The sequence below is a fragment of the Cyanistes caeruleus genome, unplaced genomic scaffold (genome assembly GCF_971803275.1).
Source record: "Cyanistes caeruleus unplaced genomic scaffold, bCyaCae1.hap1.1 HAP1_SUPER_30, whole genome shotgun sequence".
NCBI lineage: Eukaryota > Metazoa > Chordata > Aves > Passeriformes > Paridae > Cyanistes > Cyanistes caeruleus.
The window spans coordinates 3,041,943-3,069,830 of NW_028256295.1; the positions used below are offsets into that span (position 1 = coordinate 3,041,943).

At 53.2% G+C, this 27,888-nt stretch overlaps 4 protein-coding genes across 6 annotated transcripts in view; 2 read left to right on the forward strand and 2 right to left on the reverse strand.

The window, feature by feature from the left end:
- The window catches only part of LOC111922621 (uncharacterized), an 813,543-nt gene that overhangs the window by 470,249 nt on the left and 315,406 nt on the right, over positions 1–27,888 (forward strand). The gene's annotated exons all lie outside the window — the stretch shown is intronic.
- The window catches only part of LOC111945726 (uncharacterized), a 555,958-nt gene that overhangs the window by 54,022 nt on the left and 474,048 nt on the right, over positions 1–27,888 (reverse strand). The gene's annotated exons all lie outside the window — the stretch shown is intronic.
- LOC111945803 (maestro heat-like repeat-containing protein family member 7) lies at positions 8,494–14,714 on the forward strand. 3 transcript variants are annotated; one of them, XR_015282407.1, is made up of 17 exons: positions 8,521–8,850; positions 9,042–9,183; positions 9,475–9,539; positions 9,658–10,023; positions 10,196–10,344; positions 10,602–10,749; positions 10,958–11,148; positions 11,231–11,368; positions 11,651–11,765; positions 11,938–12,075; positions 12,308–12,484; positions 12,618–12,773; positions 12,933–13,034; positions 13,432–13,534; positions 13,815–13,871; positions 14,213–14,539; positions 14,611–14,714. XR_015282407.1 is itself a non-coding variant. In XM_086874792.1 (16 exons), exons 2-16 carry the CDS (start codon positions 9,066–9,068, stop codon positions 14,335–14,337), a joined length of 2,148 nt encoding a protein of 715 aa, XP_086730918.1. In that variant the 5' UTR covers positions 8,494–8,850; positions 9,042–9,065; the 3' UTR covers positions 14,338–14,714. The 3 variants fall into 3 exon arrangements, 2 of the variants coding, with proteins under 2 accessions (XP_086730918.1, XP_086730919.1); XM_086874792.1 differs by having other exon boundaries at positions 8,494–8,850; positions 14,213–14,714; XM_086874793.1 differs by having other exon boundaries at positions 9,658–10,011; positions 14,213–14,714.
- LOC147645308 (olfactory receptor 14I1-like) lies at positions 23,986–24,966 on the reverse strand. The gene has a single exon (XM_086874736.1). The coding sequence runs from the start codon at positions 24,964–24,966 to the stop codon at positions 23,986–23,988; it is 981 nt and encodes a 326-aa protein (XP_086730862.1).

A 27,888-nucleotide genomic window follows, 5' to 3' on the forward strand; every position in this document is an offset into this window, starting at 1 on the left:
TGAAGCCCTGGGGATAAAGTGGAGGTTACACACCCCACGGCATCCCCAGAGCTCCAGTTGGGTAGAACAGATGAATAAGACCATAAAAACGACCTTAACCAAGCTGACTCTGGAGACTAAATTAGATTGGATAAAATGTCTCCCTTTGGCTTTGTTGCAAAGAACCAGACCTCGAGCAGATTTAGGGGTATCCCCCTATGAAATGTTATTTGGACTCCCCTTCCTAATTACTCCTTACAGCACTGCCCAGTATACTGAAGGGGAGGAAACCTCAAGGAGGTATTTGGAAACTGTTGTTAAAACTTTAGAAAACCTCAGGAAAAAAGGGTATCTCCCCCAGACTCCTCCTTTAGAGGTAGACACACACCATATTAACCCTGGGGATTGGGTATTGGTAAAATCTTGGGCTAACTCTCCTCTCACTCCAAAGTTTGAAGGACCCTACCAAGTTCAACTCACCACACATACGGCTGTGAGAACCTGGGAAAAAGGGTGGACACATGTGACTCGAGTTAAAGGACCAGTGGCACCACCAGATGGGGAAGTAAACTCTGAAAAAAATCCCTCTAACTGGACTGTTGTCCCCAACACCAAGGACTTGAAAATAACCTTAAGAAGGAAACCCAGAGACTGAAGTCCCCAATCAGGAACTGGAATTACAACAGTTGTTGTTAAGTGATCTCTTGGCTGCAACATTTGTGGTTAAGTGTTTCTTTAAAATTTGTGAACTAATGTTAAAGTGTTTTCCAGTTGTGGTTAACTTGTAACTATTACTATTATTATTAGTTGAAAAATTAAAAGAACCCCTCCCCCCCGAATAAGGCTCCAATTTCCTAGCCAAGACTATATCCCTCACAGGGCAGCTTTTCCCAAGACCAAAAATGACAAGAGTAAAAAGGAGAAGGACAAAAAAAATAATAAAGCTGTAAGCCTTAGACCCAGACCCCCAAAAGAGTGTGAGGAAAACCCCAAGAGGCAAGACCAGGGGAGATCAAACATGGTTCCTGCTGGACTCTTGGGAGTCAGGGACCAGAGGGAGCCTAAAAGGATCATCACAAGGCTCATGGTAGGTCTGGTGATAGCAATGCACTTCACCAATGCCATGGGGACAGACTCTTGCATGAAATGTTATTATCCCTTGTATGATGGGGAAAATCTAGGGTCCCTGGTAAGGGTCCACACAAACTTGAGTCCTTCTTGTTACAACAAATCACAATTAGAAGAATGCCAAGAAAACGGAAAAACATATTGGATTACCAGAAATACAGCCACTTTTAGAGAACGTCTTTTGGGAGACTGTCCCATGAGGGATACTTGGCTGTGCTTTGAAAAGAACGAACCAGTAAAAGGTGAACCTGATGTAGTAAAGGAGAAAAGAGTGGACATGAGCGTGGGAAATGAAGAATGGGAAAATTTGAGTGGGAAGAACTTGTTCATTGATTCAGCTGAAAAGATCAGCAAGGAATTAAATATAACTGATTGTTTGGTATATGGGAGTACTAAAATGTCTGATATTTGGCCCTGGGAGGGAATTAGCTTAAAACCTCGAGAAATTTTAAGCATAAAACGAACTGGGGAAAACCAAAGAACACCAGGGTATTGGAGAAGGGAAAAGTGGGAGTTAAAGGCTAAGGTAATTGGGGAAGACTGTATTCTATGAACTGGAAAAAGATATAGAACCCTGGTGGGGCGGATGGCATGCAAAAGATATCTTATAACAAAGAATCTAGGAACTAAATGGGTTCCCCAAGAGCCCAACCGATATTGGTCCTTAGAGAAGAGGGAAAAAGGGTGCATTTATCATAAAGGATATAACCTTTATGAATGTGCAGAAAAAGGGATCAATCCCTTCTGGGGAATTAGAAGCCTATCAAAGTATTGTGAGAACCCTTATTAAGACAGGGAAGGTTTTTGGGAAGCCCCAGATGATTTCTTTTGGATCTGCGGGGATGCAGCTTATACACATCTACCAGGAGACTGGTCAGGTAGCTGCACGATTGGGGTGATAAAGCCAGCTTTCTTCCTGCTCCCAAAACAAGCTGGCTCAGAGCTTGGAGTACCACTATATGACAACCTAAAGAGGCCCCTAAAAAGGAAGAAGAGGAGTGTAATAAGCACAGGAGGGACCCAGAATTGGAAAGGAACAGTCTGGACCCTGGAGGAAATAATAAGAACTTATGGGCCAGCAACCTGGGCCCAGGATGGGTCCTGGGGATATAGGACCCCAATATACATGTTAAACAGAATAATCAGGCTCCAAGCTGTAATTGAAATAACACGGAACAAAACAGCCCTGACCCTTGATCATATAAGTGACCAACTCTCCCAGACCCGAACAGTGGTGTACCAACTCCGACTGGCAGTAGATTACCTTCTCGCTGATGAGGGGGGAATCTGTGGGAAGTTCAACACCTCTGAATGCTGCCTAGAAATAGATGATAAAAGTGAAGTAATCTGGAACATTTCTAAAGAGATCAGAAAAATCTCCTACGTAGGGAACCAAGAATGGACACCGATCCTGAATACTGATTGGTGGGATAGTTTCTGGTCCTTTAAGGGCTGGTGGAAAAAGGTGGCATTCATTGGTATAGCGGGACTAGCAGGACTGTTGTTTCTTCCCTGCGTCATCCCATCTATGATCAGAATGATTACCTCAGTAATACAGTCTAGCAGCACGATCTACAACTCATTAGAAATAACCCAAGAGAAGGGAAAAACTAAGATCCTAATGTTAGAAAGTTCAGAGCTGAAAGAAGCAAAAAGGGTATATGACCAATACCAAAGACTAAAGAAATTTCACTACCTGGAGCCTGAAATAACAAATTGACGCAGGCTGATGCCTGGTCAAATTAAAAGAGGGGGGATATTGTTATAAATAAAAATCCCAATGTTCAAATTATATGTTCCTGTTTCAGTCCCAGTTCAGGTCCATGGATAAGGGGTTTTGGTGTTGTTAGTCCCAAAAGGGTTCACTGTTAAGAAGTTCGTACTTGTTTTATCCTTGCATTTGTACCCCCATCCCTTACCCCCTCCCAACCCGTCGGGTAATTTAGCTGCTGCTGCCCAGGATGAACTTCCCCATTTCCCATAAAGACTTGCACATGGGTGCATATTAAAATCATATTACCACCTGGGAGCAAAGACAGCCCTGGACAATGAGCCACACTCAGGGAACATCTGGAGGACCCCACTGTGGAGGCAGCGGGGCCGGGGGAGACTGGGTACACCAATCTCAGTCTGGCAAGCTGGTCGCCATGACCTGGGCAGGACTTGAGAGGGAAGACACCCCTAGACCTTCGAGCCTGAAACAAGAGCCTCCAGGCAATCCCAGCGAGGATAGAGGCTCCAGTCCTGCTGACAGTGGATGACGACAGGCCTGCGTGATCCTCCTCCTCGACATCGACCACGGGTAGCAGCGGCGGCAGTGCACACCCCAAGCCCCCACCTCTAGGCCCAGTTCTATCTAATAAAAGTTTGTTAAAGGGAGCAGAAGGTCTCCTGGCCCTTTAATTTACTACATTAAAGATTGTTATTTTCTTCTTTTTTATTTTCTTTAGTATGTAAATATAGGATATGTTACAATGGACAGACTCCCAGGAGCTTTCTTTTGCTGCCCATGGTGCACAGGGCATAGGGGAAGAGAGGGAAAAGGGTGGTCGTGCTCAGCAAGCTTCCCAGGCATGCAGTGGTGCGGGGAGGATGGCCAGAAGCCCCTTGGCCTTTGGTGGTTGTGCTGAAGCCACATGCCCTGTCCCATCCAGGAAGCACCATCTGTGTCCTCCTGCCCGTGTGTTGCTGCCTGGGTTGCTGGGGCAGATCCTAAGGGGCCGGGGTTGTGGGAAGCCCTGAGGAGCTGGATGTCAGAGGCCATAAGCTGTCCCCAGGCACCCGCCTTGTTCCTGAAACTCGTCTTCTCTGGTGCTTTCCAGGAATTTCCCTCAGCAGATGATTAGAAGGAGGCCTCCTGTAATCAGGCGTGTAACCCTGGTCCTGGCATTAGAGAGCTGCGGGGCTGGGCGTGTGCCCTCCCTGTCCTCGGGATTGGAGCCCATCAGCCCTAGGCCGTGAGCTCAACTGCCTGGGTGTTGAGCCTTGTTCCTCTTGCAGTGAGGGACACCAAGCTCTGTGACTTTAGGCACGAGTGAGTAAGAAGAACAGAAACTTTGAGCCCAAGAGGAGCCACAGTAAGGCCCTCTGGGCAAAGCATATTCCTGGCATTCCCAGGGCAGGGATACACGAGAGTGCGGTGGGCAACTTCAAGGTGCCACGGCTGGTTTGTGCTGGGCGACCTCCCTGTGTGCAGGGCTGGGTCTCTGCTTTGCTGTTGCTGGCCTTTTGCCATTGTGCTCCTTTGGCTGTCTGGAGAGAGGGGCAGCCCTATAAGGAGGGTGAAAGCCCCTGTCTCCAAAACCTCAGGGTGGAAATGCAGCTCTCCCAGCCCTCATGCAGCTCTCCTGGCCCTCAGCCCACACTGTAAGCAGGGCAGAGCTTTTTCCCCAGCCCCTGTGGCTTTCTGCCTGCTGCTGGCCCCTGGGGCTGTACTCAGGGTGAGTGAGTTACTGAGGGGATGGCTGGTGCCCCTGGATTTGCTGACGGGACGTGTGGGTTACTGAGGGAAAGGTGGGTGCTGCAAGTGATGCTGAGGGGACGTGTGAGTCACTGAGCTGATACCAGGTTCTCAGAAGAGATAGCCAGTTGAAAGGAATGAGAGAGATTTCTCTTTACAAACAAACTCTGGGTAAAGCTAGGAACTGAGAGATGGAAGAAGCAATGCGTGGAACCATCAGATCCATAGGATAAGAAAAATGGGGGGTATGCATTAGAAGGGGGTCTGTATTAGGTGATTTGGGAAGCCTGTACCTCTCAAATACCTCCACCAATGGGTAAAGAGAGTGGGAAATGCAGCCAGAAAATTAGGAAAAAAAGGAGTCTGCGTCCACTAAAAGTTTGAGAGACCCCAGGGGAATGCCCCATGGCCTTTCCCTTTATTCAAATAAAGTAACAAGACTCCTGTGTCTTCTTTTTGGATATAAACCTCTGGTGTTTGTGGGTTAATTTTCCTGACGTAAGTGCCTCATGCATCACTGAGGGAAGGCGGATGCCCCGTGTGTTGTTGAGGAGTCATGAAGGTCTCTGAAAGGCATGAAGGTGCCCTGCATGCCACCCTGGGGCCATGAGGGTCACCGAGGGTGGCAGGTGCTCAGGATCCCACTGAGGTGACATGGGGGTCACTGTGCAGAGGTGGATGTCTGTCGAGTCTCTCAGGGTACGTCGGAGTCACTGAGGGAACGTGGGCATCACTTGAGGGGGACACGGGCATGCCGCGTGTGGCTGAGCAGACACGCCGGTCCCTGAAGGTACCCGAGGGCCGCTGAGGGGACGTGGGCGCTCCCTGAGGGACCCGGGAGGGGCGGGCGCGTCCCCACTGCGCAGCCGCCGCCGCCGCCGCCGCTCCCGGCCGCAGGGGGCGTTTCCCGCCCAGGCGCGGGCGGCCCCGCCCCGCCGGTCCCCTCAGCCACGGGGCGGGAACTCTTCAGCCCACGCAGACACAGATCTCTGCTTATTTCTTTATTTTACTGTAATAAAAGTGCTTTATCTCACCCCGCTGGCCGTTCTCCGTCCTATCCTCTTCCCTGTCCCAGTGGGAAAGAGAGTGACAGAGTGGGCACCTGGCACCCAGCCAGGGTCGACCCACTACACTCATTTTGGCACCTGAATGTGTGGCGATATAAAGTTGGTGAAATGGACGATAGCAGGAGCCTCGAGGGGCCAGGCTGGAACAGCAGAGGAGTGCAGGCCTGGGGTGGCAAAGAGTTTAGCAATGAGCCCAAAGCTGCGGCAGGAGCAGCATGGGGCTGGGCAGACCCAGAGATGTGGAGCTAAAAGTGGAATAAAAATCCGGATCAGCAGCAGAAACGGCAGGGGCTGGGCAGGCCTGGAAGGAGAAAGAAGGTGGAGGGGGGGATTGTTTTGGGTGTCCCCTGGCTGTCACCTGTGTAATGCCCTGGCAACAGCAGCAGCTGCTGGACTCCCACAAGCAGCCATGAGATGCTCCCTTTCAAAGGGGGTTGGGGTCCTGGTTTTCCCCTGAGGCACCCAAGCAGATGGTGAGGATCCCTCCCAGAGTGATCAGGTATTGAAAGGACCCAGTTACATGGCTACACTTGTGAGCAGAGGCTCACCCACAGTAAACAGACACAGTGATGGAAAAGTTGTGCAATAGCAGTGGTTCCTCGGGGCAGCAGCAGTCCAACGCCAAAACCTCAACCATTTGCCCTTTGAGCCGTGTCCCCCAGCTAAGAGACAGCCACAACCCCACCACCTGTCCCTCCTCCCCCAGGCATGACTCCCAAATGCTCCTTTCCCTTGGCTGACTCCTTAGTGTGGGATGTAAGAGGTCTCAGCCACGTCTTGTTTCTTCATGAGCTGTATTTTGCCCCTGGACAACCACTCCCTTCACAGAGTCTTCCTTTCAGATGGGAAACAATTCCCTAAAGAATCCAAACCAAAAGAAGTGCCTCTACTTTGCTGTAATGATATAAAATTAAATGCTAAAAAATGGCTAAAATATAGAATCCAAAGAAATTTCTTAGCTTATAATGGCCCAGCTCCTTATCAAATTCAGGGATCACTGAATTTCTAGCTAAATATGATGTAACTCATTTTCAACATGTAAACAAGACAGCCAGTCCTGTCCTGCTGGGTCCCAGCAGTGCCTCGCAGCAGTCCTGCATCCATGTCAGGATGCTGGCCAACACAGGGCTGTCCTGGAAACTAAGGCAGCTGACTTGAAGTTTGTGCAGGTACCCAAAGGTCAAACCCAGCGGTGCTCCCTCAGGATTTAGCAGTCCTGAGTGATCTCCCCTGATGTCACCCACTCCTTGTGGCACCAGTTGCTTTCCTGTGGAATATTCTAGCTGCCCCAAGAGTAAAGAGGGAGCTGGAGAAAGAGCTTGCCTGGCTGCTCTCCATCCTTTCCCAGCAATCCTGGTTAAGGGGAGAAGTCCAAGCTGGCTCAAATGTGTAAATGTAACAGCTGTGCACAGGAAGGGTCAGTGGGAAGGATGATCCAGGAACCAGTGGCCTGGCAGCCTGAGCTTGCTACCACGCAAGGCCTTGGGGCAGATCCTGCTGAGTGCCATCCCATGGCATGTGCAGGGAACCAGGGGGTCTGCTGGAGGGTGGGAAAGCTCTGTGGTGGGATGGGAACAGTTGAGGGTCCTGCTGGGGTGTTGAGGAGTTCTGTGAGTGTGTTTTGGGGCTGTTTGTGTTGGTGGGTGTGTTGGGGAAGGAGTTGTGTGTAAGTGAGAGGTCTAGGCTGGAATTTGAGTCAGTTTGACGGGAGCATCCATGGTTTGGCTCAGCTTTGGTTATGGAGGACATAAGGAATATCTGTGACTTTTCCAGTTAGTGGTCCTGCTTCTCATGCAAAAAAAGAAGAGGGGAGAGCTGTAATTTACTGGCCACCTAGATATCTGTACCAGGGGGAGGATTAGCCTTTTTGCAATCTACTCAATCGTTTGGACTACTTTTGTAATACTGAGTGGACTTTCATTCCTTGAGAGTTTTAATTTTTCAGAGAATTAGGATATTATCATCCCTCCATAGAAAAGCAAAGGTTTGCAAACGAAAGAATGGCCTTTTTTTAGCCTCTGTGTAGTGTTATATTTTGTAAAATGACTCTCAATGGATGATGTTAAGGCAAAGGACTTGCTGCTTTGAGATGGGAAGCAAACTTGCAACTCTTTCACATTCTCTGGCCATTCCAATTAATTGGTGAAGTCTGCAACTTGTAGGAAATTCTTGAGTTGAGCAATGGGGAAGCTCTCATGAATTGAGGATTCTTAAATGCCAGATCCTTCTCTGCCTTCCCCACAAAGATGTTTTATAGCTGCAGGAAATGACATCAATGGGAAAATAATTCCCACATGTAATTAATCTGACCAATACTAAGCTTTGCCAGCAGTTGCTCCAGGAGCTCCTGCCAACAGCCCCTGCAGGAAGGAGCCCAGCCCCCAATGCACGTGGGCTTTGGCTGCCCTCTGGCACAGAAACCCCCCAGGGGCACAGGTCTCTGGGGCAGGAGAAGGGCACCAGCACTGCCAGGGCTCGGCTGGGGTGGCAGGTCTGCCTCAGTGGGGACACTGCCACACCTGCAGATTTCAGTGCTGCCAGGCCCCTGTGCAGATTCTGTGCAAGGCCCCGTGCCCTTCCTGCTGCGGCTGCGTCAGCAGCCCTGGGGGCTCCTTCTGCTGCCCTGAGCCTGCAGAGCAGGGCAGCATTTGCTGATGGTTTGAGGCGTTCCTAAAGATCCTGTTGGGCTGTCTTAGACACTTTGGGCAAGGGATTCCTTCCAACCTGGGCCACTTTGGGGGGGATGGGGGCAGCCCAAGGGCAGGTGGCAGTGTGTGCAAGGGCCCTTTGTGACACATGGTCACCATGGGATGGAAAGGGACAGGGTGTCAGAGGGCCCTTTGTGACATGTGGTGACATAGGAGCTGGCGGTGACAGGGCCATGCCACAGTGCCCAGTGCACGCGACGGGACAGGACGCAGCAGAGCGGTGCTGTGAGGAGCCCCCGCACAGCGCACTCGTTTGTGTCGGACCCGGAGCTTTTCCAAGTCTTTACTCGTACAGGTGACCTCGTGGCAAGACTGCGGGCCTTGGTGGCCCGTGGCTTTCCCGAGGCTTTTCTTTTGCAGGTGCCTGTGGGGCAAGACTGCGGGACTTGGTGACCTGTGGCCTTCCCAAGACTTTTCTTTTGCAGGTGCCTTCAAGGCCAGACTCTGGTACTTGGTGACCTGGAGCTTTTCTGAGGCATCTCCCATCCTTCTGGCCTCTGTCCTCAAGGTGAGACTGTGGGACCTGGTGACCACAGTCATTTACGAGGAGTCTCCAGCCATTGTGGCAGGAGCCCTCGAGACCAGACTGCAGGACTTGCTGTCCTGTAGCCTTCCTGGGGCTTCTCTGTCGCAGGTGCCTTCAAGGCACAACTGCAGGACTTGTTGACTCAGAGATTTCCCACGGCATCTCTCTTTAAGGTGCCTTCAAGGCAAGATTGTGTCATGGCGGGCATATTCCTCAGCGTCTTCAAAGTGTTCAGGGGGAAAAGAAAGACAGACCCTGGACCTGCCCCAGCACAACAGCTGGAAGAGCCAAAGAAGTTCCAGCCACTGCAGGATGGTGAGTGGCAGAACTGGGCCACAGGGCTGATGGCTGCAGTCAGCTGGGCCCTGCCCCATCCCATCCCATCCCATCCCATCACATCCCATCCCGTCCCGTCCCGTCCCGTCCCGTCCCGTCTCGTGGACATGCCGAAGGACAAGACAGAATAGGGGCTGGGGCTGACACCTGGCAGTGGCTGTGCTCCATCCTCTGAGCCACCCCAGGGCTGTCCCTGCCTGGGGAGTGCAGGGCTGGGCTGTGTTCTCCAGCCTCTCCTGCAGCCCCTCAGCTCTGGCTGCTCTTTGCCAGATGCAGCCATGGCCCAGACACAAGAGCAGGAGCCTGCCCGTGGCCGCTTCCGAAGAGCAGCGCAGGTACCTGCAGCCATCCCCACCTGGGCTGGGCCTGCTGGCACTGCTCAGCCCAGCAGTGGAGCTTGGAGCACTCCATGGAACATGCCTCTCTCCCCTGTCCTTTGTTCATTCTGCACAGAGGTTCCGCAAATTCCTGCGCATTCGTCGTAGGAGGAACACCACAGCAGCAACTGAGGGCGCAGCTGAGCCTGACTGCAGGCTGACCGAGCTCCAGGCAGAGCCTGATGTCAGCCCGGATTCAGCTGAGCACTCACAAGAGTCTGACGCTGCAGTGGAGTTTGACAGGGCAAAGGCTGACATGGCAGGGACTGAGGGCATTCAAAATGATGACACCGGAGAGACTGAGGGCATCGCAAAGGCCAACAGGACACCCACTCCCACTATAAGCCAAGAGCTCGTATGGGATTATTTCAAGGACCCTCGTGTTTCTTCTGACGTTGTTGAGAAGAGAGCTGCTTCTTCTGAGCAGCAGGTACCCAGTCAGGTACTGGAACTGGAGGTCTCCCACGATCCTGTGCCCCCTCACGCCACATCCACAGGGCCCCCTCAGCCTTTGAGGCCAGCAGAGCATGACAGGAAGGGAAGCACTTCTTGGGGGAAGCTGGGGAAGTTGCTGCCTTGGACGGCACTCCATGTCTTCCCCATGCCTCCTCCAGGTGCCAGCTACTGTGAGGAACATTCACCAGAGTCTGGTGTCCCATGTCACTGTGGATGTCAGGCAGCAAATGGACATTATAAGGCTGGCTGAAGAACACCCTGCTGATGTGGTGCTGACCCTCCTGCACTGTGCCCCATCGTGTGACAGGTATGGGGCCCACGTGCCTTGAGAGCTCAGGGCTCACCAGCCTTTAGGGCCCATGGCCCTGCACAGCCTGTCCAATGGGCTCTGCCCAACAGGCAGAGAGGTCCAGGAGCCTCGGGCCCCTCTGTGTCCTGAGGGTGCTGCCAATGCTCCCTCCCTGCCCCTCAGGGCACCAGGGCTCTGTCACCTGGGTCCCCACAGCTACACAGGGCATGGCTCTGTGACTGAGACACCCCTGACACAGAGCTCTGATCCCACAGACCTGCTGCCATGATGTGGCAAACCATAGGCTCGTCAGGACCAACAGTAGAGAAAGTGCTGCCAACACTGCTCTGTGTGATGGAGAACTGGCCCCTTTGCAGCACCTGCACCTCTGATGGAGACAACAAGGACGTTTTTCCCTTGAGTGTGAGTTTATGGACATGGCCTTTGATCACCTGGAGCTTGCTTCCCCAGGAGCTCTCCGTCTTCTCCCTGCCTAAGGCACTGGGCTGAAACCTGGGCTAGGGGCAGGCTCAGGGGGCACCAGGCCCGCTGCTCCCCCTGTGTCTCCCCTCAGGCCCTGTCCCATGGACACCTCGGCACTGAGCACTGCCTTGGTGTGCTTCTTTTGCAGGCAACTCTGGTGCTCTGGGTGATTGTCCAGATGCCACAGTGCTGCGAGGCGATGATGCTTTATTCCGCCCGTCTGTTTGTGGCTCTGCTGTTCCATGTTGTCATCACCACCCAGCAGATGCCACCAGTGGAAGTTGACAGCTTCTGGAAAGCATGCCGGGAGCAACATCGCCTTCCCAGCAACCCCAACAGGTGCCAGTCCCCCTGTCCTTCCCATGCCCTTGTGGCTGACACCAGTGCACTCAGTGTGACCTGGGCTTTGCTCTGCACACAGGTTTGCAGTGCAGGCCATGAAATCTCTGCTCTGCCGACTGCGGTGTGAGAGTGTGGTCATGGAAATGGGACGCAAGCGTGGCTGGGACACGCTGCTCTGTGCTGACACCCAGCACTATGCCGTGGGTCTGCTGGCCAGGTGAGCCTCACTTCTCCCAACTGCCTCTGAAATCTGTGCCCTGTGCCTGGGGTGTGTCACACAGTCCCTGTGGTCCTGGCCAGAGGGCCTCATCACTGAGGGATGACTAAGCAGACTGGAAAAGGCTGAGAGGAGGGTGCCCAAAAGGAGCCACTTCCCAAAGCACCCATGGTCCCTCCAGGGATTCTGGGGAAAGGCCAGATCTCTGTGACTCTTTCCTGGGAGAGGTTTGTCCCCCCGCCCCCCCACCATCAGGGTCTTGGTGCTGTTTTCCCCTGACAGGGAGATGCTCCGTGGCTTGATCCCCTTCTGTTCCCATATTGCACTCAACCTGCTCAAGTCACTCAGAAGGGAGGAGCCATGCTGTGATCTGTCCTTCCTGGCATTCCTTGTGGAGGTGAGCCTGATGGCCAGCACTACCTCGCTGAGCTGCCTGCCAGCCCTGTCCCCTTGCATAGCCACAGGTGCCTGGGACGGTGCCCGTGCCCTGTGCTGCTGCCTGGGCCCAGCCCTGCCCAGTTCCGGGCTCCTGCCGGCCGGCTCCCCTGTCACTGCCCTGTGCCTTTCAGGTCCTCGAGTGCTTGGACTTGACTAAACACGGTGACAGTGTCCTTGAGATCGCATCAAGGCACCTGCAGAGTGAGTGCAGACAGAGGCGTCGCCTGGCGCTCAGAGGCCTCGTGGTGCTCAGCAAGGAACCCTCGATGGTGAGGACAGGGCAGCAGCTGAAGCTGTGCTGTGGAAAGCAGCCCCTTGGGCTGGCTGGGCTTCAGGAGCTGAGGCAGCTGCTCCCAGCTCTCCTGCCTCACCTGCCTGAGTGCTTTGGGACAGGCCTTTGGCCTCTGGGCCTGGCAGCAGCAGGGTGGGGTTGCAGTGCCAGGGCGGTCTTGGCACTGCAGCCGTTCAGGGCTTCCCAGCACAGCCTTGTGTTCCACACAGGCCATAAGAATGTGCAGCCTGTCTCGAAGCCTTCAGGAGCTGCTGGGTGATGCAGATGGAGATGTAGTTGGCATGGCCCTCCGTGTGTTCATCAGTATTCTCAAGAATAAAGACATCATGATATGCAGCACCACTGCCCCAAAGCTGGCTCAGGCACTCCTGCTGCTCTTTGACCATGTAAGGCTCTGTGCCCCCAGACACGGGCATTGGCTGCTGCCCAGAAACTTTGTATCTTACAGATTTCTGAGCCTTTGCCCAGGTGAGCCTGGGGGAATTGGTATTAAGGTCTTTTTCTCTTCTTTTCCTCCAGGACCACAGCCATGTACTGTTGCTCTCCCTTGATCTCTTCTTCAAGGTGATGGACTTGGTAGTGGATGAGGGAAAGAAGCCCCTGGAGAAGATTTTGAACCAGAGCCTGCTTCCACTCTTCATCCACTGCCATGATGAGAACCAGCATGTGGCGAAGGTCAGGTTTTGTGTGATGCTGGTGCATCCCTGGGAAGGGCATCGGCTTCCTCCTGTCCTGGAACCTTCCAGGCTGCGGCTGCCTCGGGGCCCTGTCACCCAGACAAGAGTCCTGTGCCCTGGGCTGCAGTGCCATCTCTGCATCTCTGCTGCTCTCCAGGCCTCTCGGGAAACGCTGCTTCGTGTGGCCGAGTTCCTCAAGAGGAGGAATCTGAAGCAGCTGATTAGGAAGGAGCAGCTATCAAAGTTTGCTGAGTGTCTGGTAAGGGCAGCCTGGAATTGCTCAACTTTGAGAAGCCCCCTGGTCCCGGTGCTCAGTGTGTGGGGCTGGCAGCTGTGGCCCCTGCCCGGTGCTGCACCCAGGGGCACCAGCCTGCGCCCCACACGCTGCTCCCTTCCCTGGGCCGCACGGCTTCTTCTCCAGGCTCCTGTGGCCCCGAGCCGGGTGCCAATGGAGCCCCACACTGGGGCTGCGGGCGGGGCGGCACCGCGGCTCCCCGGGCAGCAGCCGGCCCTCTGCCCCCTCCAGAGCCCGGCGCCAGCGGCTGCTGGCCGGGCCTCAGGGCTGGGCGGGCTCGGGAGGCCGGGGCTGGCCGCAGGCAGTGCCCGGCCGAGGGGCAGAGCCCGCGCCAACCCTTCCCTCCTGCCGCTCTCTGCAGCTGGCACAGGACAGGAACCGAGCGGCCGAGCAGCTGCGCCGGGCCCTGCCGTACCTGGACTGCCCACAGGAGCCCTTGCAAGAGGCGGCCATCAGGTTCATCGGTGAGCCACGAGCCCGGGCTCCCTCCCCGCCCCGCCGCAGCTCGGCCCCGGCCCCGGCTGCTGCCCCGGCAGCGGCACCCGGGCCCGGCGCCCTGGAGCCCCGGCTGCCCTCGGGGCTGCTGCTGCCGGCCTCTGGCAGCCGTGCCCTTGGGCTGAGTCAGGATGCGGCAAGGGCCCGGGCTGAGCCCTGCCGGGGCGGGAGGCCGTGTGGCCACAGGGCTGGCAGCGCCGCTGGCAGGGAGCTGTGCTGCTGGGGCCCTGACAGGCTCTGTGTTCCCAGGGATGGCCGGGCAGCACCTGAGGGGGCAGAAGAAAGAGCTGCAGGCCCTCATCGAGGGTGAGTGAGGGCAGCGGGCAGTGAGGGGCTGGCACTGGGGGATCTGAAATGCCCGGGCAGGGAGCTGTAATCCGTGCCACGGCTTCAGAGGGCTTCTCTCTCTGTGTGGACACCTTGGTGGTGTGGGAATATCACAGAGAGATTTCAGGGATGCAGGGCGAGAGATTTGGGTGGTGATGTAGTTGGGAGAGATTCGTATCCAATACCTTGCAGGTGGTGCTGTTGGCCCCTTAACTCCTGTGGCCACAGTAAGAGCAGGCTGGGATGGCCCTGGCAGGACATTCTCCTAGGATTGCCACAGATCTGGGCTCTGATCGTGGCTTTGTACCCCTCTCTTCCAGCACTTCAAGCCCTGAGGAGAGATGACAACCCTTCTCAGTCAAACACAGATCTTCGGGAGATATTCTCTAAAAGAGCTGCAGAGCTACGCTTGTCTGCTGGCTTAGGAGAACCAGTCTTCATTTAAGATGCCATGGAAGATGAGACTACGCTGAGACCAGAAGAGACCAGCTGGAGCTCCAGGCACAGCTGATGACTTGCACAGCTGAGCCTGTGGGAAGCTTGCATGGTTTCAGCCCTCTCCCCCTGCCTTTAGATAGCTCTGTCCCTGCAGCCCTCAGACACTGCCCATCCCTTCTTTTTCCCTCCACTTTCCCTCCCTTTTGATAGCTCCCTCCTTCCAGCCCTCAGACACTGCCCGTCCCTTCTTTTTCCCTCCACTCTCCATCCCTTTTGGTAGCTCCCTCCTTCCAGCCCCCAGACACTCCCCATCCCCTTTTTTGCCCCTCTGCTCATCCCTTTGCTTCGCATTTCGTCAATAAACAGTTTTCCTTTTTCACTTGACCTGCATCTGTGTGGAGCTGAAGGGTCACAAATCCAGAGCGCTGTGACACACAGGCCCCTCCTCTCTCCTGCGCCGTGTTTTGTGCAGAGACGCAGAGGAAGGAGCGCAGATCAGGCTGGAAAGGTCCCTGTGCTGAAGGCCCGGCTCCACAGCATTGTGGAGTTCAAGGTGTTACTGAAGGCCAGCAGTGGGACAAGGAGCCTGTGTGTGTCAGGGACCAAAGTTGTGTCTAAGGCCCTGCCGTGTTCCGTCCTCGGTTGTGCACGTTGAAAGGTTAATGAATAAAGCCAGGTTCAAAAACCCTCCTGGAAAGGCAAAATCCCAATTTCAGCAGCTTTTTCCACTTCTGCATTGCAGCTATTCATGGATCTACTGGAGAGGGAATGTTCATCCCAAATTTCTGCCCGTTTTTCTAGGAACACTCCAATGACAGTACAATGCCACGCGTACTGATTCAGTCTTCTGAGGTTTTTTGGGTTATTCTCTTTTGGGGTTTAGGGGTCCGGAAGGTGGGGAGAGAGGCAGGACACAATCCAGATCTGAAAAAATCCCATACAGCGCTGGAAATGAGGAAAACATAGTGGAAACAAGCAGAAAGGAACTGGGGGAAAAAAGGATTTTTAAGAAGGAAAAATAGGGAAAAGTAAGGACAAAATTCCAGACAAATCCACTGGTAAAGAATAATTTGGAGGTGGAATAGGAGAAATTCCAGCCCAGCAGGCTACCAGGGCCTGGGAGGGCCCAAATTTTTTATTTTATTTGGGAACTTTTTAGGGCTTTTTAAAAATATTATTGGTTTTTTTTCCAGGAAGATCCCCCTTTTCCCTTCTGATGGTACTGGAAGTCAACTCCTGCTCCTGCAGTGCTGTTTTTGCCCATCCTCATTCCTGGATATTCTTAGAAACGTCTGTAAAACGGTGAAAATGATGATGGACTGTGGCCTTTTTTCATTCTCAATACTTGTGATGCTATTGGAGTGAAGAGGGGAAAAAAACAATAAAAAATGGGAAAAAATATTTATAAATCAGAATTTTACCATCTACCAGTGCCTGGCTTTTTGTTACAAAGCTTATTAAAAAGAAAAAAAAGGTGTTTGCAGTGGGTGACTCCCTTCTGAGGGGAACAGAGGGCCCCTCATGCTGACTGGAGCCATCCCACAGGGAGGTCTGCTGCCTCCCTGGGACTCGGCTACGGGGCATCACTGAGAGACTTCCTGGGCTGATCCAGCCCTCTGGTTATTATCCACTGCTGCTACTCCAGGCTGGCAGAGATGAGACTGAAAAGAGGAGTGCCAGGGCAATTCAAAGGGACTTCAGGGCACTGGCTGAGTGGTTGATAGGGCAGGAGCACAGGTAGACTTTTCCTCAGTCCCTTTGGTGGCAGAAAAGAAGTGAAAGGAATAGGGGAGCCCACATTATCAACAAGTGGCTCAAGGGTTGGTGTCATCGCAGAATTCTGGGTTCTCTGATCATGGGGCAACTTTTCTGGCACCCAGCTTGCTGGAACTGGATGGGCTGCATCTCTCTTAAGGGTAGAAGAATTTTATCTTATGAAGTGGCAGAACTCACTGAGAGGGCTTTAAACTAGGTTTGAAGGGGGAAGGGGATGCAGCTGGGCTGTCTGGAAGCAGCCCCAAGGGTGGTGAGCCTGAGGTAGGGGTGAAATCAGTAGCCCAGCTGAGGTGCATGTACACTGTAATAAATGAAATTCAGCCAAATTTATCAATAACAATTTTATTGAAAAATTTGCAAAATCAAATGATGAAAACAGCTACAATCACGGTCAGCTTTGAGCTCAGGATCGGCGCTGGGTGAACTCTGAACCAGCCTCTGTCACACTGATTCCCCCAAGTTCACCACCTGTCTTTTGGAGAGATGAGTTTTGATACAGTTTTTACAGCTTGAGGCTGTGCAGTCTCAGTTTTTTCTTTCTTCTGAAGTTTGTTGCATATTCATATTTTCTGTTGGTTTTTTAACTAAGTTTCCGAGAAGGGAGGAAAAGTCTGAGTAGATTTTATGAGAGCTGAGTACTGAGATGCACGGTCCGGAGAATTTTTCTGTTGGATTGTTAACGAAGGTTCCGAGAGAGGGGGAGAGTTACAGGAACTGGGTATTGAGATGCACAGTTGTCCTGGGGTGATTTTACCTTTAAGATAGCTTCGGGAGCTGGGAGGAAGTTGAAGCTGCGAGAGGCTGATAAGAGTTTTTCCTCTGACCAATTATTGGTCATTTCTGAGAATTGGCAGTGGTTTTAACCATTGAGAAGTGAGATCAACTTGTGAACACCACCTTAAGATGTAAAGCCAGGGTTCTTTTGTTCTCTTTGGTTTCCGGCTTCTGACGAGGTAACAGGGCTCTGTCTCAGCCTCCTCCCCACCCTCCAGGCCAGACAAGGCCACAGAGGGTGGGGAGGGGGGAAACGGAGCCGGCCTGGCTTGGTTTGCAGTTTCTGCTGCTGAACTGAAACCTGACACCACGAACATCTGCAGCTTTCCAAGACTTTAACTCTTTTACTACTTGGATGAAACTTACAGATTACTCCTTTTTCCCAGAGAGAGAGAAGGAGGAGAAAGAGAGAGATAACATGAAGAAGACATCATAAAACCCTCAAAGACAGTGAAGAAAAGAGTTAAGTTTTAGATGGGGAAGAGAGAATAAAGAGATGCTATAATTAAGCTGAAATATTTTTCTATTAAAGCAATAGAGATGGACAATAGCGTTCTGAAAAAGAGCTTGTTTAATTCAGAGTATATTGGAAGGAATAGAGTGGTTCAAAGTGTGGATTTTGAGTAAAAGGTGGAGTAATTGTGATACAGTGAAGTGCTGGAACAGAGGGGAGAAGTAATAGTTGAAGATTTGGGGCCTTGAGAGGCAAAGAGAAAAATTTCTGTTTCCAGGGAGGCTCACAAAACCCCATGAAGAGAACTTTTGCCTTTGAATCCTTAAAAATGACATCCCTAGACTCATTTGACCCATAACACACCTCAGAGTGATGTGAAATGGGAGGAATGAACTGATGACAGATTTCCGGGCAGCTGGCATCAGGAAAATAGAAAGCTATAACAGAAATAGTTTTCTTGTGAGAAACTCCATAGATTAGCAGAAGAAAACTTCTGTTTCTCTACAAAGACTGATGAAAAGACTCTAACAGGAATTGGGACTGTTTTAAACACCAAAGTTCCAAGTTTTTTTGTCTCTATGTTGTCATGTGAACAAGGGAATGGTTGGGTAGTGAGGGAAAAAAGGGTTTTCTGGAGGTTATTCTAGTTTACTTATTCTTGTAGTTTTCTTAATAAACTTCCTTTATTTCCTTTTAAGTTTTAAGCCTATTTTGCTCTTGCTCTAATCCATATCTCACAGCAAGAAATAAGGAAGTTTTCTAGTAATTTTTTAGTTACTGCTTTAAAACCACGACAATGTGAAAGAACAATTCCTCTTCTTGGTTTAAGACCAAAACTGCAACATTTAAAGTTGTTTTATTAAGCCGTGGAGACAGAGAGAAGACTGTGGACTAAGGCAATGGCTGAGGTTGCTGTATCTTAAGGAAGAGCTGTCAGTACCAAGTTGTTACTCAATCTTTTGCTGCTTTGGGCAGAATATTCAAAAGATAGACAACTTCTGACAAGCAGTAATCCTTTCCTTATACCCCAAGTATTTGGATGCTTTAGGGCATTTATCACAGCTGCCAAAACTGGATTCACAACCTGTGGGTTTCAGAAGGAGAGCGAGATTTTGCCTGTTCTTGCTTTGGGAAAAGGGCAAAATATTCTCATTCCTTCTTCTCTTTCTTTGCCTACATCTTTTTCACCGACTTTTGACTGGACTCAGCTCAGTGATAAACCATCCACAGGAGCAGCCAGGGCTCCTTGTGGCTCTTTCCTAGTGAGGAAGCTGTGCTGAAGCCACACCTCCTGTAAAATGCACTCAGCATTTTACATACTGAGCTTTCCTATCAGCCTCCCACATCTCAGCCATTCCGTGCTGGGAAATGACAGACAGGGCTGCAGAGTGATGGGGGGAGGAGGGGAGAGGAGACAGTGCTTCGTTTAATTATCCCACTTCAGCCTGATTGCTGCAGTGGTATCTTAAAAGTGAAAAAATTTGGAAACTAGATTTCTGGTAATTAGCATTGAGAATACTGTAATGCCAGCAGCCAGCCTCTTTCACCGAGGATTTACTTCTCTGGGATGAAATTGCCAGGCTCTCACATCCTCTGATCTCCTCAGAGAACCAGCTCTCACACGTGCTGGCAGACAGCATCTCTGGGCTCAGGATCAGGGGCAGGTAGCAAAGAGGGGACTCTGTCTGTCGGGGCTGGGGAAGATCCATCTCGTCCTTCAGGAGGGAGCCCACGCTGCCAGTGCTACAGCAGAGTGTTTGCAGGCACTGCTGTCACCACATCCTGATGTGAAACTGCTGCCATTTACTGCCCTGGCTGAGGCTGGGGTCCTGCACACATAATAAGAGAGGAGCTTTAAGCAAGTAGTCAAGAGTGAAGGGAGTGTGAGTGTCAGATATTGATGATACAGCGTGCCCAGTCTGCAGCTGCACTACTGGGGGAAACCGAAAGAAAGTATCACAAAAGCAGCAGGCATCACAGATTGTCTTTCACTCTTCAGCAGAGAAGACATTTTGTCTTCTAAAACCTTACCTCTGATAGTTTTTCCCATCTGAAAATTATCTGGGCCAGGGGCAGCACCCAGGGACCTGTCCTGCCTGGGGGAACCTATACCTGGATCTTATAACTAAGTATCAGAAACAAGGGCACACACTCTGTATTCCAGACTCCAACGTTTTATTCTTATTCTTAATTTTCCATGTTTTAAGTACGTCTTCATCTACTTCAGCTTCTACCTCTTCTTCCTAATATTCCTGTTCTTATTCTTTATCATTTTTTGGTTTCTGGAGGGTCTTATGCAGGTTTTAAGGGGGGGGTGGGGTGGGGTGTTGGGGTTTTTTTCTTTCCTAGTACTACTTCCTAAACACAACTTTCTTTTCTTTTGTTAGAATTGTGTGTGTTACAGGCGCTGATCCTGTGGCTGTGCCGCCAGGCAGGGGCAGTGGAACAGCCCCCGCAGCACCCACAGCCCCCGCAGCCCCCGCAGCCCCCGCAGCGCCCGCCTCAAGAGCGAGCAGCCTTTCCTGTGGGGAAGCGGCTGCCCAGGAGAAGAGACATTTTCCACCGTGGCTTGGGCTGCCAGAGGGCCAGGCCCGGCACAGAGTTGCTCTTGTGGGCACAGCTCGGGCTCCTGGCACTCCACCCAAGCTTCTCGAGGGACAGGCAGCAGGATTCCCTCTTGGGCTAAATCTGCCAGTCTCTGCTGCCTGGCCTCTTCTCCTTCCTCGTGCAGCTCCAGGACGCTCACCTCATCCCAGTCATCGTCCTCCCGCTGCCAGGCCTTGAGCTGGCTGCACAGGATGTCGCAGTATTCCCTGCTGTCCTGAGCCAGCTCTCCATCACTGTCATCATCCCAGCTGGACCTGGAGGATTTTCTCTTTGCTTTGCCTCCAGTCACCTCCTGGCCATCCTGGCACAGCTCTTGCTTGCGGCAAGCTTCCCAGTCCAAGAGTGCCCGGCAGCTCGTGCCTTCTCCTGGGGACAGCCGCTGCTCAGGAGATTCTTCCCAATCTGAGAATTCCTGACAGTGATCGCTGTCCGCCTGCCACGGCTCCTGCTCCCTGCTCTCGTCCCACTCGGAGACAACTGGGGAGGGCTCTTGCTCCCTGCCCTCATCCCAGTCCCAGAAATGCCAGTAGCTCCCCCATACTTGGACCAGCTCTTGCTCAAGGCCTTCATCTCACTCAGAGAGCTCCTGGCAGCTCTGGGCTTCTCCTGGGGACAGCTGTGGCTCAGTGCAGGCTTCCCCTGGAGTCCCTTGCTGGAACTTGTTCATTTCTCCTTAGCAGAGCTCTGGCTCTTCCTCAGCGCAGGACTCCACGGCTCCTCTCCTCCCTCTGCTTGCCCCCTCAGCCTCCTCCTGCTGCTCCCTCAAGGCCTGGGCTCTCTGTGAGCCGGGCCAGGGCCTGGGGGGCTGGGACTTGGGCTTCGCCTTCTCCTCCTCCGTGCCTGCAGTCCTCTGGCGCACACAGGTACCTGGACACAGCCACTGTCCTGGGACTGACCCAGGCCCCACAAGCCCTTTATATACCCCCCAGCCGGGGCGGGGCTCTGCCATGTCACAATGGACTTTGGGCACCGCAAGGTCCCGCGTCACCACGGGCCCTGACACACCGTGCCTGTGTCACAAAGGGCACCCCGGCACCCCCGTGCCTGTGTCACAAAGGCCACCCCAGCACCCCGTGCCTGTGTCACAAAGGCCACCGCAGCACCCCGTGCCTGTGTCACAAAGGGAACCCCGGCACCCCGTGCCTGTGTCACAAAGGCCACCCCAGCACCCCGTGCCTGTGTCACAAAGGCCACCCCGGCACCCCGTGCCTGTGTCACAAAGGCCACCCCAGCACCCCTTCAACAGCCCAAGGCACCAGGAGCGGCCTGGAGCAGCCCAGGCCTTGGGGGATTGCAGCCCCTTCTTCTGAGCCGCTCCTTCAAATGATCAGGAGTGGCTGGGGCCAAGTGAAGGTGCAAAAGGAGACCGTGTGTGTCTTCGTTTGAAAGACAGGGGCCTGCTAAGGGAGGCAGGAGGCTCCTTTGCAATGGAAAATGTAAAGCCCCTCCCTCCCAATTATTATCCCTTTGAAAGGCACTCTCTGGCAAAGATAGGAGGACAGGAAGAACAGTTTGTGCTGCTTTTGCATGAATTGCTATTTGGTGAGCAGGGAAGAAGCCCCCCATGGAAATGATTTTCCTGAGAGGAGCTGCTAAGCGAGAGCTGCCCCTGTGCCAAGCAAAATCCCAGAGCTGGCTAGCTGTGGGAACTGACTACCTATTGAAGCATTTAAAAAGCTGGATCCACCTCTGTGAGATTGACATTTTGCAGACAGGCAAGCGCGGGAAATCTCTCTCTTGCTTCCACCTTTGAGGAGGTACCCGGCTGCCGGTCGGGCCGGGCCCCGCTGCACTGCGGCCCTTGCAGTCGTGCTGACAGTGGCCACAACAATCCTTAAAGCTTCAGGGTCCCCTGACACCCGGGCAACCGAGGAGGAAATTAAAGGAGCGGGTTCGCTGGAGTCCCCAGAACCAACTGGAATAGGAAAATCAAGTAGGGATGAGGCCCATAAAGCCTGCACAGCACAGGAGCAAAGTGCAAAGACCAGGCCTAGGGGCAGACACAACAATATCTAGGGGAGGTGTGAGGGCGCAGTCTGAGGGCATGGGTCCAGACACAGACTGGGGTTAGAAAGATGCAAAATACTGCCACGAATTGCAACCAGTCAGGGGAGAGACACGGGAAGATTCTAGAAACATAACTTTCAGTGGGGTGACTTGATGAACGTATGAATTGCCAATCAAGCCTTTGGCAAGTGCTTCCCAAGGCTTGAACTCAAAGCCTGCTGCTTCAGGGCTGAAGTCTTTCTGGGCCTGAGTCCCAGAAGGGCTGAATCGCACAGGCTCGGCCTGGCGGGGCTGGGCTGGCCCCAGCAGTGACCGGGTGGGGACGGGAGGCTGCGGGACCCCGGCTGAGGCTGGGCCGGACCACGGCTGCTCACACCTTGCTGAGCCTAAGCCGTGCCCCGCTGCCGGCCCCCGCTGAGCTGGAGTCCGCTGGGCTCCGGGAGGAGCTCCGGGTGGCTCCAGGCCCCCTCGGCCACGGCCCCTGCAGCACACGGTAATTGAAAGAAATTGGCCAGGAGGCAAGACTCCTGTTTGATGCTTTTATTAGGATTCAGCTCTTGGGGTGTGGGGGGCCCAAGGGATTGCTTGCATCATGGCCATTCCCACACTGTCAGCTCCAAGGAGGAGACACAATTCAGCTTTGCAGCACACACTGCAGAGCTGGGGCTTCCATCCTCATGAGAGTAGCCAGTGACCTGTTGTTCTGGTTTGCTGTCTAGGGCTGTCAGTCCTTTCCAGTCCTCTTTAGGTCATGGTGATGCAGGAAGATGGTTTCTAAGCAGGTTTAGGTGATGCAGGGAGATGATCTTGCATCATAGCTTGCTCGAATACATTTCCTTGTCCTTTTATTCCTCTGTTAGCTCGTTGTTTTGGTGTCCTGCATGCCTTAGTCTGCATTTTACTCGGTTACACAGCTTCCTGGGAGTTTCCTTGTTCTAGTGTGGCACAGGGACCATGGGAGTTGCCTGGTTCTGTGGCATACCTTTCTAATGGGTTGCTTTTGTTAGTTTGATTTAGCCCCCATGGGAGCAGCTCTGTTACAAGGCAGCAGGGAAGTAAGGGGAAAGGGTACAGGAATGCCTCATAAGAACCTTTAAAACACTTCAGAAACTGGTAAGTAATTAACATTACTAATAACCATCAGAGTAAACAAGGGGTACAAGGTTTACAAATGGGATAAGAACATTAACTGTACCTAACTAAACACAGTATTTTATCCGGGGTGGATTTCTTGAGAGATTTTATTCATGACATGTGCCTGCAAGGATGCGGCACCTCTCTGAGCTGGGGGAGAGGCCAGGGCTGCACAGGGGGGATGTTGTTGGCAGCTCCATGAGGACACTCTGGGACGCTGCCCTGGGGTGTCCAGCACAGTGGGGATGGATCAGCCCCTGCTCTGCTGCTCCTTCCCATCTCCCCCAGGGACCTTGCAGAGCCCCAGCCATGCTGTTTGCCCCCAGCCTGCCCACGGCCAGCCTGGGGCTGCTCACGGGGGTTTTCTGTGCTGAGCTTTGGCCTGGCCGTGTTCTTGAGAGAGCCTGGGCAAGGAGCCTGGAGCCCCCAGGCCCTGCCCTGAGGCGTCAGCGCTGCCCCAGCAGTGCCCATGGCCTGTCCCTGCTGCAGCCCCGGCACTGCCACCCCCAGGGCTGTGCCCGGCCCCGAGAGCACTCAGGCCCTGCAGCAACACCAGGGCCAGGAGGGCAGCGGGGCAGTGGCACGGGAGCAGCACTGGCAACACCAAGTGCTGCTGCTCCTGGGCACAGCTGCTGTGCCAGCACTGATCTGCCCCCAGCTCTGCACACAGACACTGCTGCTGCAGCTCCAGAGAAGGGAACAAAAGGGGCATCTCTGGAGAAAACTTTGCTGGGAGATCCTTTAGTTCCTTTAAAGCCACCAAGAGCACAGCCCCTCATTGTCACAGTGTGTGGGCACAGGGAAAGTGGGGAGAATCCATATGAGAAATGGCACAAAAAATAACATTTTATTTGTGGACAATTTAAAATAGTAAAACAAAGAAAATGAAACCACCAAGAAGTATCAAAGATGACTTTTATTACAAGTCATTTGCAGGAATTGGCCAGCAGTTAAATGTTTCTGAAACCATCCAGTCATCATTCTCCACACTGCAGCCTTGAGCTCCTGGTTCCTCAGGCTGTAGATGAGGGGGTTCAGGACTGGAGGCACCACTGAGTACAGAACTGACACTGCCAGATCCAGAGATGGGGAAGAGATGGAGGGGGGCTTCAGGTGAGCAAATATGATAGTGATGAAGAACAGGAAGACTACAGCCAGGTGAGGGAGGCAGGTGGAAAAGGCTTTGTGCTGTCCCTGCTCAGAGGGGATCCTCAGCACAGCCCTGAAGATCTGCACATAGGAGAAAACAATGAACACAAAACATCCAAGTGCTAAACAGGCACTAACAGCAAGAATCCCAAGTTCCCTGAGGTTTGAATGTGAGCAGGACAGTTTGAGGATCTGTGGGATTTCACAGAAGAATTGGCCCAGGACATTGCCATGGCAAAGGGGCAGGGAAAATGTATTGGCTGTGTGCAGCAGTGAATAGAGAAAGGCACTGGCCCAGGCAGCTGCTGCCATGCGGGCACAAGCTCTGCTGCCCAGGAGGGTCCCGTAGTGCAGGGGTTTGCAGATGGACACGTAGCGGTCGTAGCACATGATTGTCAGCAGGGAATATTCTGCTGAGATGAAGAACATAAAGAAAAAGAGCTGTGCAGCACATCCTGTGTAGGAGATGTGTCTGGTGTCCCAGAGGGAATTGTGCATGGCTTTGGGCACAGTGGTGCAGATGCAGCCCAGGTCAGTGAGGGCCAGGTTGAGCAGGAAGAAGAACATGGGGCTGTGCAGGTGGTGGCTGCAGGCTACGGCGCTGATGATGAGGCCGTTGCCCAGGAGGGCAGCCAGGGAGATGCCCAGGAAGAGGCAGAAGTGCAGGAGCTGCAGCTGCCGCGTGTCTGCCAATGCCAGCAGGAGGAAGCGGCTGATGGAGCTGCTGTTGGACATTTCTTCACTCTGGCCATGGAGTCCTGTTGAAGGAGGAGAAAGTGACAAGTCAGGGGAGACTTTGCTGAGCAATGTCCAAGTCCCTTCTCCCATCCCTGCTCCAATTTTCCTTTTCTCAGAGCCCTTCCTTCAGCCCCGTGCCTGGAGCTCTGCTGGGATCTGGCCTTGTTGCTGTGATGAGCAGGGACTCTGCCCATGGACAGTGAGGAGTCAGCTCTGCTCTGCAGCAGTGGGGTCATGGGAACGGGGTCAGGGGCCAGTCCTGGGGTTGGACTGCATCGTCCCAAACTGCTCCTGAGGCAGAGGAGCCTGGCAGCTTCTCCTGTCCCAGGGGTCAGGAATGGTGATGGCCAAAGGCAGTTTGAGAGGGTTTCCTGCTGTGCCCAGAGAGATCAGAGAGCAATGTGCAATGCAGGAGCATTGGCTGTAACTCAGTGGAGGGTGAGGGGAGCTGCTCTGTCACTCCATCTGTCCCCAGCTGCCCTTTCTGAGATCGAGGGCAGGCACTGTGTTTCCCTGAAAATCAGCCTGACACAGCTGAGAGCAGAGGGACCCACAGCACAGCAAACTGGTTCAGCCTTTCTCAGAGTCTCAGCCCCACTCCTGGCCAAGGACACTCCTGTCCCCAGTGTCCCCTGGAGACAGCTCACAGCTTGGGTGGCATCCCAAGGACACACCAAGGGTCCTGTCCATGGCACTGCTGGAGGAGAGTCGGGTCATTCCCAGCCTCCCAGCCTGCCCTGCCCAGAGCTCCTGGGGCAGAGGGAGCTGGGACATCCCATTGCTGTGCCCAGCCTGCACAGGACGAGCCCAAGGGCTGGGCCTGCCCTGCAGCTGGAGCTGCCATTCCCAGAGAGCTGTCAGCAATGCCAGGAGCACCTGGGCAATGCAAGGAGAGAGAGCCAGACCCTGAGGAAAAGCCTTTCCTTGCCCAGCCCTGCCCAGCCCCTGCCAGGCAGCACCAGTGCAGGACAGTCACCCTCAGGTATTTGCATTGAGACATTTGCTGTGTCTTGGCATGGGAATCTGTAAAAGAGTAATCATGGAATAGTTAATTTGGGAAAAGACTTTAAACTTTAAACTTTAAACTTTAAACTTTAAACTTTAAACTTTAAACTTTAAACTAAAATCCCAGCACAGCTTGGTGGCACTTTCCCCCCACTGCCTGCCCAGGGCTCTGCTGCCTGGAGCTGTCCCTGCCAGCAGCTGCTGCCCTGTGCCCAGGGCTGGGCCCTGCCAGCACTGCCCCAGCCCAGCCCAGCCCTGGGGGCTCAGCTCTGCCCTGCAGAGCCCTCCCAGCTCAGGGCACTGCCTGGGGGCAGCTCTGGCTCTGCAGGCTCTGATGGCAATGGCAGAGCAACCCTGAGGAGGCTGGAAAAGCGACACTGATGCTGCCTGTAAGGGACCCTGTGCTGATTTCTGTCACTGCCTGGTTAAGATCTGAGAATTTTCTTTTTTTTAATTTATTGCAACCTGTCATCAGAGGTTGAATAGAGAAATGAAATGAGAGCTGAATATCAATGTGCAATTTCCCATCCAGGCAACCCAAAGCACTAGATTAAAAAAGCACAAACTTCCCTTTTATGCAGCCCCTGACTTGCTGTGCTCCTTGTATAATTTACATGGTGCAGTCCATGGGCAGAGGGGCTGAAAACACATTAGGAATCCGCTGTAAACCTACTGATCACTAAAAGTAACAGTTCAGCTATCTCAGGCATTGTCAAAATTCATAATACCTTTAATCTTAATCCCCCCTCCCTGCCATTCTGCAATAGTAGGAAACTGAATACAAAGTCTTAGAAAATGTCCTCATTTTTATCAAAATCCTTATCTTTCAAATATTCCATGACTGATCAGGAACCCTCAGCATATCAGACCTTCATGATCATTCACCTCCCCTCCACCAGAAATACTCAGAGATGTACTCACAGAGTCTGTAGGCACTGGCATGTTCCAGCTTTAGGAGATGCCTCCAGGAGCTGCAGCTGCATTGTCCTGCAGCCAGAGGCTTCCTGTGCCAAGGGCTGGCAGGGATTCTGCCCCAGGCACTTCTCAGCACCTTCCCAGCCCTGACTGATTGAAGCTCTCTGTGCCCTCTGGGCTGTGCCCAGGGTGGCTGCAGGCAGTGCCCCAGCTCTGCTGGGCTGGCAGAAGAGCTGCTCAGCAAGAGAAATGTGCTTTTGAAGCTCTTCTTGGTTTCCAGGAGCTGCCTCTGTGCCAGGAGCCCGGCCCAGCTCAGCAGCACAGACACAGCAGCAGGACTTTAATGAGCCTCTTGGGGCTTTGTGCTGAGGCCCTGAACATCAGTCCCTGACAGGGAGGGGAAGAAAGCTCTCAAGAACTCCAAGTTAGAATCCAACTCCAAAGTTTCTTTCACTTTTAATGGGTCCCACCGAGGGACGTGACTGAGAAAGTGTCCCCAGGCCCCAGGCAGAGCAGAGAACTGGAGGCACTGATGACAGCTGGGGACAAAGAGAAGCCAAGGCTTGGTGCCCTGGGCCACAGCAGCCAATGCTGTGCCAGCAAGGGCTGTGAGGAGACACCTTGTCCTGAGGCCCTGGGGCCTCCTGGCACAGCCCCAGCAAGGCTGGCCACTGTCACCCCCTTGGCCTGCCCTCAGCATCCCCCCTAGCCCACATGCCAGTGGCCTCAGGGATCTGCTGGAAGGAGTCCCTGGGGAGCCTTGCTCAGGAATGGCCCTGGGGGGCTCCTTCATGCTCCCAAGGACTGCAGCTTTTTCAAAGGACTTTGGCTTTTGCCTTGGAGTCTCTGAGAGCTTTGTGCAATCCTGGCCTCCAATTATCTGCTGTAATTAGTCCCTTGAGAGGCTTTGTCAGTAACAACACTCAGTGGGGCTCATTAATGCTTCAAGGTACTTCAGGTTCTTAAGGCACTTTCCTTTTTCCTTCCCACCCTGAGTCT